The sequence below is a fragment of the Macrobrachium rosenbergii genome, chromosome 6 (assembly GCF_040412425.1).
Source record: "Macrobrachium rosenbergii isolate ZJJX-2024 chromosome 6, ASM4041242v1, whole genome shotgun sequence".
Classification (NCBI taxonomy): Eukaryota; Metazoa; Arthropoda; class Malacostraca; order Decapoda; family Palaemonidae; genus Macrobrachium; species Macrobrachium rosenbergii.
Genome location: NC_089746.1, coordinates 9,381,332 through 9,403,414, shown reverse-complemented (window position 1 = coordinate 9,403,414; position 22,083 = coordinate 9,381,332). Strand labels below are relative to the sequence as shown.

Sequence of the window (22,083 nt, the reverse complement as noted above, 5' to 3'; positions counted from 1 at the left end):
TACTGATATTATGATACTCTGCTTTTTATTTATACACAATCTGCAGTAATGCACATTACTTTATCATAACGAGAGAGAGAAAGAGACTGCATGGAACTCCCTATGTGAGTGTCAAAGAGAGAAAATGTGTTATGGTGGCTCCAATCATGAAAGACATTTCACTTTCTAATGGCTGTTCTCAACAATCAGTTACTAATGAAAAGTTCTTGCCTCTGTTATCAACCAAAGATCCAGCTCCTGGTAACCATCAGTTCAGTCTTTCTAACTTTTCAAAGAAATGTCCTTTAATTCCCCTAATATTTTCACCTATCTTCATGCTAGCTGGCACTTCATCATTCAACAACTCGTCTTTTCTTTGGTCTATACTTATATTCTTATAATTTAGTTGTGCAAATTTTTAAACATTTTTTGCATATAATACATTACAGCTCTGTACATAAAAGATTCTGTCAGAACTTCTATAAGGAATGTTTCCAATGGTTTTCATCTGATGTCGTTCAAAACTTGGCTTTTAAATAACCGTATGTTATAAACAAGGGTGCCCAACTCTTAGAAAGATAATACCATTTCTACAAGTGTGGGTCACAACCTAATGAGTTATTTTATTATATGGCATTAATAAATGTACCAAACTCATATTCCGAATATCTATTCACCATGCTTTTAACTCCTCATTGTGAATATTTATTTTTTACACATTATATAGCAAAAACAAAGATAGTACAGCATCATCATCAAAAATTGAAGTTTATACCTGTATGATAGGGCTCCCTGGTGTAGCAGGGTAAGTTTTCATAAGAATTACCATATCTTCTGTCCCATTTTTTGACATCAAGAAAGGAAACACCAAAAATAAACTGTTTCCAATGTGGACATCTGTGGGGTATCTCTGTAATAAACATCAATTCGTTAACTGCAATAAGGGTATATAAATGTTATAAATGAAGATGGTATGGCTAAAGAACATTCCACGTATAATCTGTGAACAGTTCAAAGTTAGGAATGAATAATTTTTAATTCAAACTTGTGTAAGTATGCAGCAGAAAAACATTAAAAATCACTTAAGTACTTTATTACCTTTTCACCAACAGTCTTCAGTCCTCCATTACTATCAGTGTAATACCATAAAGTTTCACCATTTTCTAAAGATGAATCATTTTGGGAAACTAAGGCCTCTATTAATGTGAACCCATGCTCACTCTCTTGCAGCCTTTAAACAGTAAAATGAACAAATTATTTCTTAAATATTCCAACTGAAAATGTAAGTAACTCATAAATCATACAACTCTAAAGTGTTAAAAAAAAGTTAAGTATACCTTAGTTTTATCAGACCACTGAGCTGATTAACAGCTCTCCTAGGGCTGGCCTGAAGGATTAGACTTATTTTACGTGGCTAAGAACCAATTGGTTACTTAGCAACGGCAAAATAATACGCTTTATTTCTAACATTTTCTTTATTAAGAGATAGAAGAAAAGCTAGTGAGATATCCATAAAAACTATGATTTTTTTTTTTACCTACAAAATTACGAGCCAGGACTCTTTCCCTCATGACTCTTGATGTAGCATATAATTAGTGATGACTGGCTAAAAAGCAAATAGCACCAACTAACAGATTAGCAGTTTCAACACCCATATTATTGTGACAAACAAAATTTAACATTTTGAGTTAGGTGGGGTGAGGTAAATTTCCATACACATGAAAGCTTAAAAAATTCTGTAACAGGATGTGACTAGGTGGCTAAGTATTAGGGAATGATGGCCTCTTGTTAGGACAGACAGTAGATTTCCAGGTTAAAGCCTCAAAAGATCAAAAGCTAATATTGATAAATGTGTTAAACACAGTATCCCTTTCTCTTTTCATTTCAATAATTTTGCAGTCGGCTGATTCTTTTTGTCAAGTCTTCTCTGGATATTTCAGCAGTTATATAAATCCATCAATAACTTTGGAATGAATTTTCTACTTCCACTGGGTGAAATTTGTTGTCACTGATGATATAACCCCTATCCTCTTCCCATTTTCAGTGGTACTCCTTAGATCTAAATCATATTCTCCAAGTCTACTTTTCTTTTCATGCTTTAACTAATTCAACCTTTTGTATGTTGTCTTCTTTCACCTCCAGGACAGCACCTGTCATTCAAATGCAATCTTAAGTTGCTTTTTGTATTTTGAGTCATCTGTACAGCAAAATGAATGCTAATTACATTACTTGTCAAGTTTGATGCCTCATTCAATTCTTCAGCTCAGCCTGATGAAAAATGAAAAATCTTGCTTCTATCAAAATTTTGGATATTTAGAATACCTTAAACTTTTATTCTTTCAAATTAAATGGTTTAAATTGCTAACCTTATTCCTCATAAACTGGGTGTTAGTTTTAGAGTTGCATGTTCTTTGTTTTATCCCATAAAAGGGATTTTGACAAAGGAAAAATCTATTTCTGAGGGAGGTCCCGTGTCACCCGGTGAAATTCCATTACAGCACGAATTTCTAGGTATAACATTGCTAGATATACCAGAGAAAAAGAGCTTTCAGGAAAGCTGGGGTTACTACCCCCAGTCGAGCGTCTTCTAGGAAGACGTCGGTATAAGGAGGGGTGAGTGAAATACCACTACCACGGAAACCTACTCGAAAGATCTCTCCCTATCAAAATCCCCGGAACAGAGCGGTGAGCCGTTACAGCCCCCACACCCAACACCCGCCCGGACGGCGACACCAGCGCCACCTACCTCATTCCATGCTAGCACTAACCCCAGACTTGGCATGTGCAAGAGGGGGGGGAGAGTACTAGGTGATCCAGGGAGGGTCACCGGGTGACACGGGACCTCCCTCAGAAATAGATTTTTCCTTTGTCAAAATCCCTTTTCTGAGTTCAGTCCCGTGTCAGCCGGTGAAATAGTGATAGAGAATCATGCCAAGGCTGCAACTACCAGGAAAAAGAAATGGGGGGTAATCTGAAGAAAAAGGCAAAAGTTTTACCAAAATAATTTTAATCAAGCAATCTCTTCCATGTAGCAAGAATACTAAGACTAAGGCATACTAAATCTAAGTGACATCAAAAAACTTAATACTATGAAACGTGGGGAGGTCCCCTGCATGACGGAGAAGAAGCCCCAAAAACCTTAAAATTACTTAAAGCAAGGTGAAACATGAAAAGCGCACAAAATAACTGCAAACATAACCTTAATACTATACACGTAAACTTAAGCTAAACACGTAAGAGACAAAATCAATGAGCATTAACATATACAGAACATATACATATATCTGGGGTACGTGGAGCCAAATAAAAACTGTCCAGTACCCCATAAGAAAAACAATCATGGCATGTCAGATTACACTTTTCCATCAACAGATACAAGAAACATCAATATGAGGAGCCAGGCAGTGAGGTATAATCAACCAGGAGAATAAGCAGAGAAGTAAATGAGGCAGGCGGGGGGGGAAAGGAAAGGATAAGGATATGATTAATTAAGGTGGGGAGATGACACTTCCCACAGCTATGGTAGAAAATTTCAGGGCTTGAGCGATTTTAAATAGTGGCGTTTAAACACTAGAGGTGATTTCCAACCCGTAAATTTAGATAACTCCGAAAAGTCCATATTATGAAAGTAATTAATGGAAGTAGCAACTGCTCGAATATCATGAACCTTGGGAACTGAATCTGGGTTGGCCTGTTTAATGAAATATAGAATTTGTTGTCTTATAGCATTTAGTGAAAGAGTACCACCTTTCTCCCTGATAAAAAGAGGACCCGACTTACTCTGTGGAGTTCTTAAAAGGTAAGATTTAAGTGTATAAACTGGACATAAAGACTGGTCTTGAGGAAGGGGCACCACCTTCCAAGGAGACCACCTGTCCTGTGGGTCTTCGTTCTTAGCTAAAAATCTAGGGTCAGGGAAAGGAGGACCTCTCCAGACGGGAGGAAGTTCACATAATTATCACCTCTAGTGAGAGCCGACAGCTCTGAGATTCTAGCACCTGAAGCCAAGCTAATCAAAAATAAAGTCTTCCTTAACAGATCCTGATAAGAGCAAAGAAAGTTATCCATCTCTGATGCTAACTTGAGGACGTCATTGAGAAACCACGTAACAGACTGTGGGCGTGATACTGGTCTCAGACGAGCGCATGCTCTGGGGATAGATGAAAAGTAGGAATCTGTAAGGTCGATTTTAAAGCCGTAAAGAAATACTTTCTTCAATGCTGACTTGACTGTGGTAATAGTGGCCGGAGCAAGGCCTTTCTCAAACAATGATCTAAAGAAGGAAACTCCTAAATTAGCTGTCATGATTTTGGCTTCAGATGCTTTTAGGAAGGAGGCTAATTTTTTGACTGCTGAGTCATACTGTCTAAGAGTAGAATCTCTTTTATCTGATTCTAAAAACAGAGTGTTGACAGGGTCAATGTTCGCTCCTTTTGGGCTGCGAATTTTATAAAGTCCATAAAACTAGGGCATTCTGAATTCTTGAGGAAGCTGACACAGTCTTGGTTTGTACTGTCTGAGTCAGAATGGGCTTGGGAATCCGAGACTCCGTAATCCCAGTTCCTGAAGAAGAGGGAACCAATTGCTCTTCGGCCAATAGGGGGCTACTAGGGCTAATTGACCTTTGAATGTCCTGAGTTTGTGTAAAACTTTCAGCAGTAAATTTATTGGGGGAAAAGATAAACCTTCTCCCAACTGTTCCAATCTACTGTCATTGCGTCTGTGGCGCACGCCTGAGGGTCCAGGTTGGGGCCACATAACAGGGGAGCTTGAAGTTGCTCTCCGTTGCGAACAGATCCACTTGGAGGCCCGGAACCCGGCGGCAAATCCATTTGAAAGATTCCACGTCCAGGGACCACTCCGTCTCCAACGGAGTAGTCCTGGACAGGGAATCCGCCACCACGTTCGCACCCTCGCTAGGTGGTGGCTGACAGGTGCCAGCCGTGCTTGTTCGCCAGGGAGAAGATAGCAACCATTACTTGGTTTATTCGGCCTGATTTGGAGCCGCCCCTGTTGATGCAATGAACTACCACTGCGCTGTCCAATACCAACCTGATATGAATCCGGTTGGGGGGGCGGATTTTCTTCAGAGTTAGAAAGACCGCCATAGCTTCCAGGGTATTTATATGGAACTGCTGAAACATTGTGGACCACGTTCCTTGTACTTTTGTTTTGGTGAATATCCCCCAGCCGCTTAGGGAAGCGTCTGTGTGAACAACTAGTGCCGGAGGGGGAAATTGAAGCGGAACTGTTTTGGACAGGCCTCTGACCGAGGTCCAAGGTCGCAATCTTGTCTTTAAGATTTGAGGAATAGAGGAGACCTTGTCTCTGAGCTTGACATTGGCTCGACCGCCACACTCTGTTTATGTCTTTTAATTTCGCTTTTAAGAGCAGGTCTGTCACTGAGGCAAACTGAAGAGATCCAAGGACCCTTTCTTGGGACCGGCGGGATGCTGATGGATTTTTGAGAATCTCCTGGTGAGAGAGATGCTATCTCTTTCCTCTTGGGAGGCGGAAGAGACAGCGTGTGAGATGACAGATCCCACTGGAGACCCAACCACTGAAACCGGGACTCCGGAGTCAGGGCGGACTCTCTCTGTTCAGTTGAAAACCTAGCGACTCCAGGAAATTGATGACTATGGACGTAGCTTTCTGACACTCCGGAACTGTTGGTGCCCAAATTATCCAATCGTCCAAATATGCTGCTAGGGATATCCCTCGAGACCGGAGTTGTTGTACTACCGTGTCCGCCAGCTTTGTGAATATCCTGGGCGCAATGTTCAGACCGAAGGGCATGACCCTGAAGGAGTAGGCTTGATTCCGAGTCTGAAACCGAGGAACTGAGAGAAGTTCCGCGCAACCGGACGTGATAATAAGCGTCTGAAAGATCGATAGAGGTGGTGACGGCCCACGCGGAAGTAGAGTCCGTACTTGAGCTACCGTAAGCATGCGAAATTTGTCGCATTTTATGTAGAGATTTAGACGCGACAGATCCAGGATCACTCTTTGCTGATCGGAGTCTTTTTGGGAACAGTGAATAACCTGCCTTGAAACTTTAGGTGCCTTACTTTCTTTATTGCTCGTTTGTTGAGCAATTCTGTCACGTAATCCTTTAGGATTGATGTGGGTGGCTGGTAAAACCTGGTTAGAGGAGGAGGGTTTTGATCCAGCTCCATCCTAGTCCTTGGACACAATGCTGTGTGCCCAAGGGCTGAAGGTCCATTGGTCCCTGAACCAAAACAGGCGACCGCCTACCTGTGTTCTCTCAGTGGGAGGGGTGGGTTTATTCCCCTACCACGTCCAGGTCTTCCCCTTGGGGTGGTGTTGGGCTTCCCTCTATGAGGGCTTTGCCTCTTCCTCCCCTTGCAACCCTATTAAGGCCGTGAAAGTAACCACGGCCCTCATATGTGGGGTTGTACGCGGTGAAGCCACATAGGAGGGTGCAGCTGGTTGGACCAGCACATACTGTTGGGGTGAGCCTTTGAAGTAGAAGGCTGTGCTACTGCCGAGACCGGGACGGCTTGGACTACCGCCTGATGGTGGGGCCTCTTATGCCTCCTGAAGCGTTTGCCTCTCTCGATTGGGGGCCGGCCGATTCTGGGGTCTTACGCTTATAGGCAGAAATGCCCCAGCGAGAACGAAGACTCTGGTTGGCCCGTGTAGCCTCGGCCATAACGCGTTCGTGACCTCCTCTTCAGGGAAGAGGTTAGGTCGCCAGATCGAGCTTTTAACGAGCTTGTTAGGCTCGTGGCGGATAGTCGCATCGGCAAAGATGAACTTCCTACATTCCAGTCTGGCCATGATAAATTCAAACAAGTCAGACTGGAAGCCAGCCAGCAAGGATTTAGCCAAAACTTGGAAGAATGGTTCGTCCGAGCAGGAGACGGCAGTAGCTTCCGTAAGGCATACGGAGTTCAAGGACCGGGCTAACTTGACCCGAGCATCAAACTCCGCTTTCAATAAAGCTTCCGGCAGCTTGGGGAGCTGCTCACTGAATTGCGTGGAAGCGCAGAAGGGGTCCAGCTTCCCGACCGTGAAAGTGGACGGGGCGTCTATCCAGAACTCATTACTTCCTGGGAATACCAGGGAAGTAGGGTCTGTCTCTCTTAGCTGTGGTAACGGATTACCATCGAAGCACGCTCGGGCCGTAGCCAGAGCGACTTTGTCCAAGCAAGGGGTGGGTAGGTTGTCTCCCAGGGCGAACATAGTAAAGTTGCCCTTGAAAGGAGTCAACCGTATTGTCTGCCTGCCACTCCGTCAGAGTGCGCAGAAGAGCCGACTGAGCTTGGTCCCTAGGGACGATGACAGTCTCCCTAGGAACCTTGTCTGACCAAATCAAGCTTCCTCCGTAAGCCTCACGAAGCCTGGGTAAGGGGCAGGAGATCGGGGGAAGAACTCCAATTCCTCCAACCGTCTCGTGCCAAGACCATCAAGTGTCAGCTTGCCATCATGTTGGATGGCCCGGAGTGCGAAGCGCCAAGGGTTACCGACATCGAACGGCGGGAGGTCCGCAGTGTCGGGGATAACATACTGTGGTTCGGCTGGGGGTGGGTGAGCCATTCCCGCCAGTATGTTATCATGACTGGCCAACTTCTCAGAGATTTTATTAAATCTCGTATCTAGGTCCTCTGTAAACCGCTTATAGAGCTGATTTGCAAAGGCCTCTGCGTCGAAAGCAGGTTGGCGAGGAGGGCTTGGTTTTGCAGCCCTCTTACTCGCGCCTTTGCTGGAGGAACCAGACTTGCTCCCGGAGGCTACAGGTCCTGAAACCTTAGCCTTCGACGGGGGGAAGGGCGATGCCTTCTTGGAAGTCGAGGACTTGTAGCCCTTCGCCTTCCATGAAGTCTTCAACTTCAACTTGGGGATAGCAGACGGAGCTCTATCACCCAAGGAGGAAGACTTCACAAAACCTGCGAAAGAAGAGATGGATGAAGCAGGGGAGTCAAATAAAGGGGGGCCCGCCCCAACAACCTCACTTACCTCACCACTTACCACCTGGTCCTGCTCTATGTTCATCGGTTCCAGGTTAAGATCCAAGGCGGCTACATCCTCCGAGACCTCAGCGTAGAGGATATCCGCTTGGGGTGGCTGGGTCTCATCCCGGATTTGCTGGATGATAGGGGTGGCAAGGTCTTCAGGCACTGCGGCCGCCACCCGTGCGCCGGGGTAGAGCAAGTCCCTCAACCTGGCGTCGAGGACGTAGGGCTTCCCCGACGGAACGTTCCTGCCAAACCCAGCCACCCAGGCCCGGAGGGATTCCAAGGCAGACTTCTTGGAAGCTTCGTCCGCCTGTAAGAAAACCAACAATTAGCTAAGAACGAAAACCATTCCGGGAACCTCATAAACAATATACAATATGAGGAGCATAAAGCGGGAGTAAAAGACTGTCACTTACCGACTCATCCTGGACAGTTGTGCAGAGAGCGAAGCAAACCTCACAACCATCAGGGTGCCAGACAACCAGGTCATCCAGTCGGACCGCACAACCAGCGTGGGTCCGGCAAACTACGTGACCGTAAGGTTGTTGGAGGGAGGCGGTGCACCCCGGCTCCTCACAGCGAACAGTCTGTAAGTAGAAAAGTACATGAACCTCCCACCCTAAGCAATCTAAAGCTGGCAAGGCCGGGAAACTCAACTACAACCGGAATACTCCGGCGGAGAAGAACTCCCTTATCATAAACTGGGCCAATAAGCTCCAAACTACATAGAGTGGAAGGTAAAGGTTTTCAGACCCCGGAGTACTCCGGGGAATGAAGGAAAGAGAAACCAGGAACTAACCATAAGGGCTGCCAGTAAAATAACGGCGGAGCCCCCGGGTATAGGACCGGACTCACGTATATATATAATATATAATAAATAAAGGAGAGTACTCCTGTAGATAAACAGACTTATCTAAAAAACAATAACAAAAATAATAACAATAACAAGTGATGGTAAAAACTCAAGAGAACGGAAGGATCCGCTCCTCTATAAAATGAAAAACCTTCCGCCCTTACTTCCCCGCCGGAGAAACAAGACGGGTAAAATGCTCGTATGTTCATAACATAGGCTGAAGCAATATATTTTACCGTATCAACGTAACCCGACGGGGAGACGAGAGGAATGGATAGTGACTCGAACACGTTCGAGTAAACGAACCACCAACCCCAATACAGCGATGCTAGGGACGATATGGGAGGGAGCGAATCCCTCAACCAACAGGAGAAGTCCCTGAACTCGGAGAAAACGCCATCTAGCGTCACCCGCGCGAGTAGAGCAAGGCTGGAGAGAGGAGGAGGGGGGGGAGGGGAGGAGTAGGCTACCAGGAAGGAACAGGAGACGGGGAAAAACATATCACCCGCTCAACTGCACCATACCTCCCAGACAATGAATCCTGGAAGGGTAATCTACAACTGGAAGCAACGCAACCCGAAGCCCGACTCCTACCTAGGCGAAGCCTAATATGGACCTAACCTAATATAGGCTAGGAAAAAGGGAGGAGTGCAGAAGGGAGGAGGAAGCAACAGGGAGAGAAATTTTGTGCCGAGAACCAACCGGGATCGAGAATGGCGGGCAAGGGGGCGACTAGCCTAGAGGAAACACATCCAAAGAACTCGATTCCCCCCAAATGGAGGAAGAGAACTAAGGGGCTCACTCTGCCCACCGAAAAACGATCCCGGAGGAAACAGCAACCAAAACTCCCTCAACCTGAACTCCCCACCCAGGGCAAGGGGATGGAAGCAAACAAGCCTACTCCACAAAATAACCATCACACATAAAAAACTAAAATGTGCTCAACAGAGAGCGTAGCCTACCTCGGGGAAGCGGTTAGATCTGAGGCTACCGCCAGCACACCGAGGTAAACCACCCAATAAAATAATAAAAATAAAACTAAAAGAGAGCACCATCTTCAAGCAAAAATTAATTAGCCTAGCAAGACCAAAAATAAACAGGAACCCAACCTGGAGGGGGGGGTACCTAGACGGGGCATCACTCCCACAAAGGCCGATAGGCCAATTGAACGTAATTCATAAGGGGGGGAGCCACCGCAAGGAACCACCAGGAAGGGAACCAAGGGGGCAAAATCTATCTATAACGACGAGGAGACAACTCCAACTGAAAAGAACAGAAGGAGTCGCCTCGCGGTCGACATGGCTGGCGGGGGACGCCGTGGCGACATAATAAGATCTCAATATTTATGAAAATACGAGACCGTAACAGCCAAAAAATAGAACAAAACCCCACAAGAAGATGGTACTTAACTTTGAAATGGTAAAGCTGCTCGACGCCATCACAGATGCAAGAAAATTCAAATAAAATGAAGACGAGCACACAAAAGAAACAGCGAATTCACGTGCTAGAAAATGGAATGAGGTAGGTGGCGCTGGTGTCGCGCCGTCCTGGCGGGTGTTGGGTGTGGGGCTGTAACGGCTCACCGCTCTGTTCCGGGGATTTTGATAGGGAGAGATCTTTCGAGTAGGTTTCCGTGGTAGTGGTATTTCACTCACCCCTCCTTATACCGACGTCTTCCTAGAAGACGCTCGACTGGGGGTAGTAACCCCAGCTTTCCTGAAAGCTCTTTTTCTCTGGTATATCTAGCAATGTTATACCTAGAAATTCGTGCTGTAATGGAATTTCACCGGCTGACACGGGACTGAACTCAGAAATAAAGCTTTTTAATGGCTTAACAGTTCATATTTTGGCTACTGTTCTCATATTTGGGGTGTTCTGTCAATTGTTTCTCTTCCTGACATGACAGTATGAATGTTATTCACTTAATCATTGACAGCAGCCCTATATACTCTAAAAATTCTTTCTCTAACACCACATGGTGGTTTTGCTGTCTCTCATTCAAATATTGTGTTAACCAATGTTTTGTGGATTGAAAGGAGAGAGACCCCACCACCTGTGCTTAAGCAGTGTAACAGCTGTCAAGTGTCCACTGGTCTAACTTAAACCTAAGGACCTTGCACCATTCACCAGCTCTACATCATCCACTGAATTTTGAAACAGCTTCCACATAAATATATAGTCTTAGCTTTTTACACAGTCTGACTACATATGTAGACTAAAGTTTCCATAAGTAGTCTGGTAGCTCTAGCTTTTCCTACTTACATATTCTAAAACTATGCATGTATTTACAGTATACAAATGAAACATAGAAGGCAATTAACTTTGAAAGTCAGGAATACTCATATTCTTTTTTTTTCTTATTTTTCTATTCTGTTTTTTATTGCATAATATTTTTACTAATCTCTCCCATTTTCCCCTGTAACTTTGCTAGACGAGATGGATTTGATACTCATTTGTAGTAAAAACCGTTTATAGGGACAGTCCAAAAGACATCTCAAAATAAACCCATAAAGTACAGAGAAATTTTAAAATATTTTTACTTTTGAAAAGTTACTGATATATACTAAGGGAATAATCATAATGATTATAGCTTACCTTTTCAAAACTTTGCCTAAGTCATCTTCATGGAAAGTATTGTCAATGATAATTTCCTTTAAAAAGAAGATTAACAAAATATTACAAAATGCTATGAATGATGGGTCTTGCAATCACATTTTTTAAAGCCCTCTTTCATGATCTTTGTTTGTCAGCTGTGAAATCATGTTATTCCTTGGCTTTTTGAGATATATAACAACCAATTCATCTTCTCATGAAGTTAAATGAAAATCTTGTAGCAACTATACATGAAGGTACCAATAACTTAATCTAATATGATAAATAAAGAGCTAACATATTACATGAGCACAGCTGCATCATGCAGACATAATTAGGCTAGTGCTGTTCAAAGACTAACCTGGTGCAATATAAAATATAGTGCAAGGCACAGGGGTCATCATGAAATGTAATTTGCTAGAGCTATAGAGTAAAGAGCATGATTACCTGAGTTTCACTGATGTTCTGATGATCACAGTCAATAACAAACTCTTCTGCAACCTGAACAACAGAAGACTGATTCCCTTTATTGAAAGGTGGGATGGATGGCATAAATGATGTTGGAAGGGTAGTGGAAAGAGATGAAGCAGGAACAGTGGTAGGTGGAGAGATGGGAACAGTGGTTGAAGGTGACAGGGGAACAGTAGTTGTTGTACTTAGGGCAGTAACAGTAGTTGGGACAGATGTGGAAGGAGCTGTGGTAGATGCTGATGTGAAGGGGACATTAGGAATAGTAGATGATGTTATAGAGGTGGTATCAGCAGAAGATGCAGTGGTATATGTGGATGATGTACGGGTTATAGTGATAGGGGTTGAGGCAGATGGCATCACTGATGTGGAAAGTGATGAAGGTGCAGATGAGCTAGATGAAGACGCAGTCGATGATGATGGTGTGATCTGTGGTTCAACATCTGTTTCATTTGGCTGAAAATATGAATAAAGATTTATATTAAAAACTTTGGGCAATAACACCAAACTATGTGATGGTAATTACAAAGACATAAATAATACTAAATTTAACACATCCTGAACTAACAGGTATACTTAATTTTTTAATTTACCTAATAATTTGTAACTCCTTTTCTGCCTTTGCCTTACATTTAATAACATCTCAGCTATGGGTATGTACCTTCTATACTTTTATAAACTAATAAGGATTCACATAATTTTCAAAATGTTGGTCAAAATATAATTTTCCACTTAAAATTACATATAATGTAAAGTTACATACTTTTACACAGAATAAATGTAACTCAACCAAAGAGTTTTGGCAATTCATGCACAGAAATGTAAATATGTTTAAAAGTTTAAAATAATCATAGGATAGTGGTGATTATAATACAGCTTTGCTGAAGAGGATAGTACACTGTGACCTGATCTACTTATTTTCAATGATAGAAGAATTTACAAATCTTAACCATCATTCAGGCATTACAGTATATCACACAATTTTGAAAAACAAATACTGTACCTATGATGAAATCAACACGAATTTTCTTCTTATCCATGTCACATTTAAAATTTTCTTCTTATCCATGGTACATTTAAAATAACTAAACTTTATACTTCTTCTTTGTAGCTCTGTGGTTAACAACCATGCCTCACAAAAAATAAACTGAAATTTGTTGGGTGTGTTGTGTCTCATTGGCTATTTTGTAGGGTTGAAGCTTGGTTAACAGGCATCTCCACTAATGGACAGTTGGTTCAAGGACGTTTTGCCTGAGAGAAAATCTGCCCTGTCAGTGGAATTTTGCTCATTTTAAGGACAGAGAAAGATGACCAGTTAAAACACGTGTGGGATCAGGCTCGTCAAATGTGTGTAGTTCCACGCCGAAACAAAGTGGAGCGCTCAGTCTATGTGTAGGTCTAACTTGGTGTGCATTTCTGCTAAACTGTCTCCTGTGTGTGTGTGTGTGTGTGTGTGTACAGTATGTAGTTTTTTTGTGCAATTTGAGCATAATTACGTAAGTCATCTATGAGGGAGACGCAACAGACAACAATTGAGGAATTGCCTTCAGAGGGGGAGGATGGAGAGGAGGATATCCTTTGTTCATTATTAAAAGAAAAAATAAGTGCAAAGTTTTATTGAATAATATCACACTGACAAAGCTGTAGCAAAATATGCTATAAACCTAACGAATGACAATGCTAGCTCTCACTTTAGAACATTTTGAAATGCTGGCAAATACAAACATCAATGGACAGGTTTTTACGGAAAAAGAAACAGTAAATCTCATGAAAAAAGCAGTAGAAAGAGACAGTAAAAAGAAACAACCCTTGAAGCACAGCTCCCAGCCATTTCTATGGAAGGGGACTCCCCTTCTAATGAACACCTCTCCTCTTTACTTGCCCCACCACCACATATGCCATAAATTCTCCCAACTACAAGTTTCCAGTTCCGATTATGAGAAAAACTCATTTGGTTTAAGGGCAGATCTTTAAAGGACAGCCTTCTAGAATAGATTACATCCATCAACCAAGGTTTCACTGTATTTTAATGGCCAGAATGCTGTACGATAGGCCAATAAATTTAGGTACAAAGTTGTCAGATCAGAAAACAGGTCATGAATGAAGTGCAGAATGGCTGACTTTTAAAGGTTTAAAGGTCATCAGACAAGAATTACTTCATACTTTTTCAGCCTACCATCTAATCCACTCACCTTCAGCCAACCCTGCAACAACATGGCTTCTTTGCCTATCTAATGCTGACTTTGGCAATTCACTGATTGTACTTGTAATGTAACTGGCTGCGAGAAATTTTGAATTTTCTTTACTCAAATTTACTTCTGAAAAACATATCTGGTCTAACTCTTCTTCAATTGCACAAAAAACTTAGTATACTTGAACACAAAAAAACTTGGTATACTGTGAATAGAATTTATGATATTTGGAGATCTGTCTGCTTTAGAAACGTTTTTTCTTCTTATTTTTCCAAATTATGAATACTGTTCCTCTGTTTGGTCTTTGGCATCTAAAGTTATTAGACAAAAACTCGAGTTTATTCTTTACCCCTGATACTTGCATGCTGTATAAAATTTTTCATAATTCTCATCATTCTTAGTATTCTGATCTTCCCAGAATATACTATTCACCTCACAGTATCAGTTATGCAGTTAATTCTAAGACCCTTGCCTTTTCTTTGATGAGCTTCAATACCACAGTTTTCAATGAAACTTATTTCACACTGTGGAAGGATCTTAATCATGCAGCTGATCTGTTAGAACTTTGAAGTTAAAACTAGATGCAACCACTTTCTTTTTTTTTGAACATCTGACATGAGTCTCACTTCATAGTTTACTTATCTTGCTGAATTTACTTTGCTATTTAACTCCTTTTTCTTTTCATGGCAAGGTAAAGGACATTCTGAATGACCTTTGTACTTCTAATATGTTAACATTTAAAAAATGTTTTGTGACATTACTGGAAGGCCTTTATCCAAGATTATACAACCGATTAGTTATAAATACATGTACAATCAGTTGCCATGGCCAGTAGTTTAGTGGACATCAGACAATAGTCAATATCCTGGCAGTCTCTAGAGAAGTTTTAAACTAATCAGTCAATCACAAAAGGCTACGTAAAGGAAAGGTTTGTGTTTGTAATGAAAATGCAGTATTTATCCTTTTGGAAGAGGTTTTGAAACTAATATGCATCTAATGAATATCTTTATGAAATTCACATCAAACAAAACGAAAATCATAATTACTTACACAATTTATCTTTTCTTCAATATCCTCGATGTCAGTAATATTTACGTACTTTCGTTCAAATGGATGAACACTTGATAACATTCTAATGTGCTCAGTTAGTGAAGATATACTTGAATGCAAATCCAAATCAGGAACACTGCAAGAAAAATGTGAACTCATGGACTGAAAACACAGTACTGTACTGTACTGTACAATAAACATACCATCCCAATACAATCAACATTATAAAAGCTTGCAAGGAATATTAAGTGTAATTCACATTTATCCAATTTTTCTTTTTCATTTCTTTTTTATCTTCTTTAACTATCACAATACTCAAATGTACAATGGCTAAACAGGTAGTTTTTCTAAAGCTGTTCTGTCATTGTGATACAGAATTTTAAAGTACTATGGAGCAACTGGTAGGGCAATATTCCTTTCAAAATCCTAACTGTACAAAATGGGTCACAAAGGTATTAGTTCCCAAAAACACATCTATAAGATTTAAGAAAAATGAAATTCTCATAAAATAAAACTAATTTTTTCATACTAACTTAGCAGTCAGAATTAGACATTCTGCAGTGTCAAATTCCCCTAGAAAATATCTTCTGGTGCACTGAAAATAGACGCAGCAAGATAACTAAAAGCAGCTGTTTGTGCATGCAAACCTGTAAACCATCTGTAGGGAGCAACTGCCAGAAGTTTTTCTTGTAAAATGATTAAGAGTCACCTAAAGAAAAGACGGGATTGGAAAAATGACATTTTTATAATAAAATAGTTTTATATATACTAATAAAATAAAGTTTTATATATACTTACTAAATAATTACATAGCTACAGTTTCTGTTTTAAGCAGCAGCTCAAAATTCGAAATGCATGGTGGAGCTCTTTTGTTTTGGGTGTAGGTATGCTGCCCCGCCCACTATCGGGGAAGAATAGGTACAACATAGCTAAAAAGCTCAATTCATTTGTGCTCTATGTCCATGAGAGGGAAGGAGGGCCAGCTCTAATCATGTAATTATTTGGTAAGCATATATAAAACTTTATTATAAAAATGTCATTTTTATATAAGTAATTTACCAAATAATTACATAGCTGAATCCCACATTGAGTGGAGGTGGGATGAATGGACATATGCTACCCAAAAAACTACTCGATATGGAGGATAATTTGGAATAGCAAATTAGTTAACATCTTGAAATGCTTGTTGTAACCTTACCTGGTGAGGGAGCAACGGCAGACGGGTACTGCCTCGGGTCGTAGCTCCTCTCAACCTGTAGCAGTGTGACAGTAGAGCCAAGCGTCACCTCTACTTGAGTGGGTGCCTTGCAATGTAGGAGGTAAATCGCAGGTTGCCAAAGCTTACAATCCAAACATGGCCACATAATCAATATGTGGATATGCCCTTGCCCTGGGCGCCGTACAGTACAACAGAACAACAAAGACCAGATAAAATTAACCTACACCACCAAGAAATATTAACCAAAACCATAAAATACCGATTGGTGATGCTCATGACTCAGTGCTCACCAGACTTCCCAAGAAGTGCAACTATCCTTATTCAAGGAGAGTGGATAGAGGAAAAAGAAGGCATTCCTTCTATCCTTCATCCCCCAAATACCATGCCAGTTGTGAAGAATGGACCTAAAGTACTGCTTATTTCATACACAGTTTCAATATCCTGCAAGTAAAACAAGCCAAACACTGACTTGCACCTCCAAAATGTTGCTTGCAAAACTGAAGAGAGAGACAGGTTACATCTGAAAGCCAAAGACGTCGCCACGGCTCTTATTTCATGAGCCTTTACTTTACACAAGGGCAGTAAATCATCTTGAACTCCCGAGTGTACTTCCGAAATGACGGATCTTAAAAAGAATGAAAATGCATTCTTGGACAAAGGACGGTTGGGGTTTTTAATAGAGCACCAAAGATTAGGGGCCGAACCTCTAAGGTTTTTGGTTCTTTCAAGGTATATCCTCAAAGCTATTACTGGGTAGAGGACTTTCTCTTGATGGGATGGGCCTAGTACTTATGACAGGCTTTTGATTGAAAAGGAGTGAGGCCAAGGGTTAGCCGGATCCTCATTCTTGGCCAAAAAATCTAAAATTTGTGAGTACACAGCACTGCCTTGTGAGAAACCTACCCTTTTATCAATGGCATGAAGCTCGCTGGCTCTCTTGGCTGTAGCCAGTGCCATCAAGAATAAGGTCTTCTTCGTCAGATTCTGAAGTGACAATGAATCCAAAGGCTCAAACGGTGGTCCTGACAGCCATTTGAGGACCACGTCCAAGTTCCAAGCTACTCCCGAGGGTTTTGCCTGCTTACTAGTATTCAGATGTTTAATTAAGTCGATGATGTCTTGGTTTGAAGACGGGTCTGTTCCTCTATATTTAAAAACTGAACTCAACATTGCTCTGTAACCCTTGATGGTAGATGTTGTGAGTCCTTTCAATGTTCTCAGATGTAAAAGAAAATCTGCGATTTGGGCTACAGACGTCTGAGAAGAGGAGATATTTCGCTCCTGGCACCACTTCCAAAAAACTGTCCACTTGGCTTGGTAGACTGCAGAAGAAGATTGTTGCCTGCACTTAGCAATAGCTTCTGCAGCCTTTCTTGAAAATCTTTTAGCTCTGACATGCTCTCTGACAGTCTGAAGCCTGTCAGAGCGAGAGTGGATAAGTCTTGATGGAATCGGAGGAAGTGCGGCTGTTTGAGAAGATTTCTCCATCCTCCCGATGACTCTGGAACCATGAAGACACAGTTGTAAACCCCCCCCCCATCTTCACATCCTTGGCTAATTCCACAACTTTCTTTTCTAGAAGGGCTGAAACTTCCCGAGATAGGGCCGAAAACCTCTGTGAGTCTACTGAGTAGGCTGTTAAGCTGATGGGAGAGGTTACTAAGGGAAGTTTCTCCCTGAAAGGGATAGCATAGCCTTCTTTCAATACTTTCAGCACCCACGGCTCCACTTTTTTTTTTTTTTTTTTTTATTCTGTCCAGAAATGGGAAAGTCTTGCTCCCACCGGAACACAGAGGGCGGAAGACTCATTTTCAAGGTGCTGGCTTGTTAATGGGCTTCTTGGTTGGTCTGGAAGTTCAGAGGTTGGCTCTAGATTGGGACTGGAAACGACCTCTGGAACTTTGAAAGAGCTGTTGCTGCAAGGGCGACAACATTTTGGTAGAAGTGTTGGAAGCAGTGGCTTGTGCAGGGAACTTAGTCCTTCTGGTGGATTGAGAGAGGAGGTCCTGAGTCAACTTCTTCTGTAGCTCTACTGACACCAGCTCCAGGGTGTCCTGCGGGAACAGACTATTATTGTCCAAGGAGGCAAACAGAAGCATAGACCGTTGTGATGGGGTGACTCCCTTTGCTGCAAATGAGCACCTAAAGTCTCGTTTCTTGAGGATTCCCGTTATGAAAATGGCGCACCCCAGCCAATCCGATGCAAAGTTTTCTTGGAGGGAAGTACAGTCTTCAATTTTCTTGGCTAGAGCCCCTACTGTCCAATCCAAAAAACTAAAGACCTCGAAGACTTTAAAGATGTCTTTCAGTAAATAACCCAACTCTGAGGCTGTGAAGAGAATTCTGGCCGACGAGAAAGCAGAATGACGAGAAGCATCTATGATACTGGAGAAGTCCCCTTAAGAGGAGGCAGAAACTCCCAAGGACAGAGCTTCTCCAGTTGCATAAGACAGATACTTCTGTCTTATCAAACGAGAGGGAGGCGAACAGAACACCGCGTTTGCGACTTCTCTCTTCTCCGCTAACCAGGCATTCATTCGGGCGAAAGCTTTCTTCGACGACGATAACACCATACGTGGAAATCTGGCTGTACCTGGTGGTTGTTGCGTCAAGTAGGCCGAACTCGGTGATGAAGGGACGGCCAGAGAGAAGAATGATGGGTAACAGACTAGGAAAAACCTGAGTAGTGCCAAGTAACTAGAAGCGGGCTGTTCCTCTTCTACAGGTTCCTCAACAGACAAAGCAGGTGATCCTGGGGGTTCCAATGTCTCCTGCACTATGGGAGTTGGCTTTTGGAGAAGGTTCAACACTTTATCAAGCCGAAGTTGAAGTGGCACCAATGAGGGATCTTGGATCACAGAAGGAAATTCTCTTGAAGAATCAACAGTAGGGAGAGCTTCGAGAGAGGCGCCCTCAGAGGCTGGACGCATGGTCGTTGGGCACCCGCTTGCTATCAAAGCTTTGAAGTAGTTGCAGTACCCGCGGACACTTGGTGCCCCAAAGATGGGCGCTCTACAAACTGACATTGAAACTCCCGAGCGGTCATACACTGGTTCCTCTAACTCGGAATCTGGGTGCCCATGGACTGGGAAGGTGGAAACTGTGTGCTCATGCGATGGGCGCTCAGCCGAAGTACGCTCATATGATGTGTTCTCGGACCCTGGGAGCCGCTCAGACATTTGGCGCCACAAAGACGGACTGGCACACACTCTTTTGGGGTTGGAACGCACTTTCACACCTGAATGGAAGCAAGAATCTCTCGCTGGTGACTCCCAAAAACTACAAGAAGGGAGAGGGCTACGTTCTCTCTCTACCGCTCGCTTAGGCGGGGGCGAATCTGAATCCAAGGAAGTGCCCGGCCTTTTCAATGGCCTTGATACTTTCATGAAACGTCCCCTGCGCTTCTTTGATGCGGGAGAATCTGATTCACTTGAGGATAGGGCATGCACATCCGTACGATCATCTTTCCAATGGCGTTCTTCCGCAGCCTGGGATCGAACAATAGGCTCGGATGAGGCGACGACTGCTCATGGGCAAACCCCACTGACCTCCCTTGGACTGCCAGTTTGCTTCCCCCCATGTGAGCACGGGGAGTTTAGCAGGGTCCTTGGTCTAGGAGCATCAGTGGGATGAACAGCCGCCACCTCCACTGACACTTCACTCGACACTACACTATCAAACTTATCCATTAGGACCTTAACAGAATTCCTCATCATGGAAACAGTATTAACAAGCAAATTTAATTTTTTATCTACCCGTGCTTCTAAGCTGGCAATGGCATTGGGCTCAGCAAAATGAGAGCTACGTAATGGAGTGACAGGAAAAGCTGGAGGACTGGAAATGGGAGAGAAAGCTGTCCTGTGTGTCGAAGATATGGGCATAACATCAATAACAACCCCTGGAGAATGACCTGTACTAGTGGAGGCCTTAGCTTCGGCCCTAGCTTTAGCTTTTCTAATTCGGTCAAGCTGCAATTTGTACAAGTGAGTTTGTCAAGTCTTCCATTTCCCCCTATCCCAGTCCTTACATTCGTCACAATATAAATCTGGAGAACAAATTTGTTCCCTACAGGTACTACAAATGGTAAGTGAGTCATACTTTCCAGAAGTGAGTCTAGTTTTGCAGCCTTTGCTGCAATACCTAATGCTGGATAAACTAGAGTTAGACATAATGGTCAAAACAAGTCACAATCGAAGATATAAATCCAAATTCTGGCTAAGCTAAATAGCTGCGCTACTAAAAGCAAAGAGTACTTCACCAAAGACGATCTCCAACCATCCGGCGAAAAAGAATCAAGAGCTGCTAATAACTGGTGTTCAGTCATTAACCGGCACAAACAAAGTGAGCTTTTTAGCAACGTTGTACCTATTCTTCCCCGATAGTGGGCGGGGCAGCATACCTACACCCAAAACAAAAGAGCGCTACCGAGAATTTCGAATTTTGAGCTGCTGCGTAAAGTAGAAACTATAGCTATTTAATTATTTGGTAAGTTACTTATAAAAAATTGGCAATTCTTATGAATGATGGGTTTGCATGGAAAATTAGGTACAAGATGATTAGCCTTAACTGCAGTTTAGATGAGAGGTCAAGAAGTTATGAAGCCTGTCTTCTGTGCAGCTCTAATGGGTCTAGCAGAGCACTTGGGGCCAGAATCTAGCAAAACCAAAGTCCAAGGTAACCTCATGGGGTTGAGTCTACTGTCTCATAAGCAAGAGTTCCTCATTGGACAGGTGGGTATTGTTCTCAGCTAGCACTCTGCTGGACCCACGTTCGATTCTCCGACCAGCCAATGAAGAATTAGAGGAATTTATTTCTGGTGACAGAAATTAATTTCTCGCTTTAATGTGGTTCGGATTCCACAATAAGCTGTAGGTCCCATTGCTAGGTAACCAATTGGTTCTTAGCCACGTAAAATAAATCTAATCCTTTGGGCCAGCCCTAGGAGAGCTGTTAATCAGCTCAGTGGTCTGGTTAAACTAAGGTATACTTGACTCACAAGCAAGACTAGACTAGCAAAAGTAGGCTGATATCTTCACATACATGCAAGTAGGATGATTTTAGACTAAATGGTCCTCCTAATGGCAGCAAAAGCTCTGATACCATGAAAATTCCACCTGAGCCAGTCATTGATATACAGACCCCTCAGCACATGCTTGAATCATGATTTGCCTCAGCCAGAATGGCACTGCATATTTGAAAATTTTCTCCTTTTGTTCATTTGTGGTCAAGAAGACTCTGGGGTCTCCCTTCTCCAAAGTATTGCCCTCTTCCTTGCAAGAAAGGAAGTTCTTCATAAAAGTAAGGCTGGGCTGGAAAATGGGGTAGTAGTGTGATCTTGACTGCTGGCTGAATGACTTGGCAACATGGTTAAGAGCAAAAGACAGGCCAAGTGAAGACCAAGCACTGGTGGAAGCGACTGAGCAACAAAGCAGGTAATTTGCACACATGCTTGAGAAGACACAAGAGCTTATAGGAAAGTATATTTCACAGAAAGAGCACATAAAAATGGCTCTTAAATCATTTATAGGGGGTAAGAAGTGGTCTCCCTTAGGTTCTTAGATTATCCAAAGGAAATATCCTCTAACAAAATGTTAGAACAGTATATGAGGTCCTTGAATACAGTCACTTCTAAAGCAGAGGAGTTCAAATACTTGAGATAAGGTTGAATGCATTCACTGAGGGTTCACATGGATGTAGAAGTTGGCAGTCACCAAAAAAAAAAAAAAAAAGATGTTGACTGGATTGGCAGCC

The 22,083-nt window shown here is 42.6% G+C and overlaps 1 protein-coding gene across 1 annotated transcript in view; it reads right to left on the bottom strand.

Annotated features, from left to right (window-relative positions):
* LOC136839171 (mucin-2-like) overlaps window positions 1–22,083 on the bottom strand; it is an 84,615-nt gene that overhangs the window by 51,099 nt on the left and 11,433 nt on the right. Inside the window, exons 22-26 of the mRNA XM_067104860.1 lie at window positions 15,114–15,249; window positions 11,851–12,327; window positions 11,407–11,462; window positions 1,078–1,210; window positions 755–889 (exon numbers count right to left, since the gene is read on the bottom strand). Of these exons, the coding sequence (XP_066960961.1) occupies window positions 755–889; window positions 1,078–1,210; window positions 11,407–11,462; window positions 11,851–12,327; window positions 15,114–15,249 (937 nt within the window). The remainder of the gene's footprint in view (window positions 1–754; window positions 890–1,077; window positions 1,211–11,406; window positions 11,463–11,850; window positions 12,328–15,113; window positions 15,250–22,083) is intronic.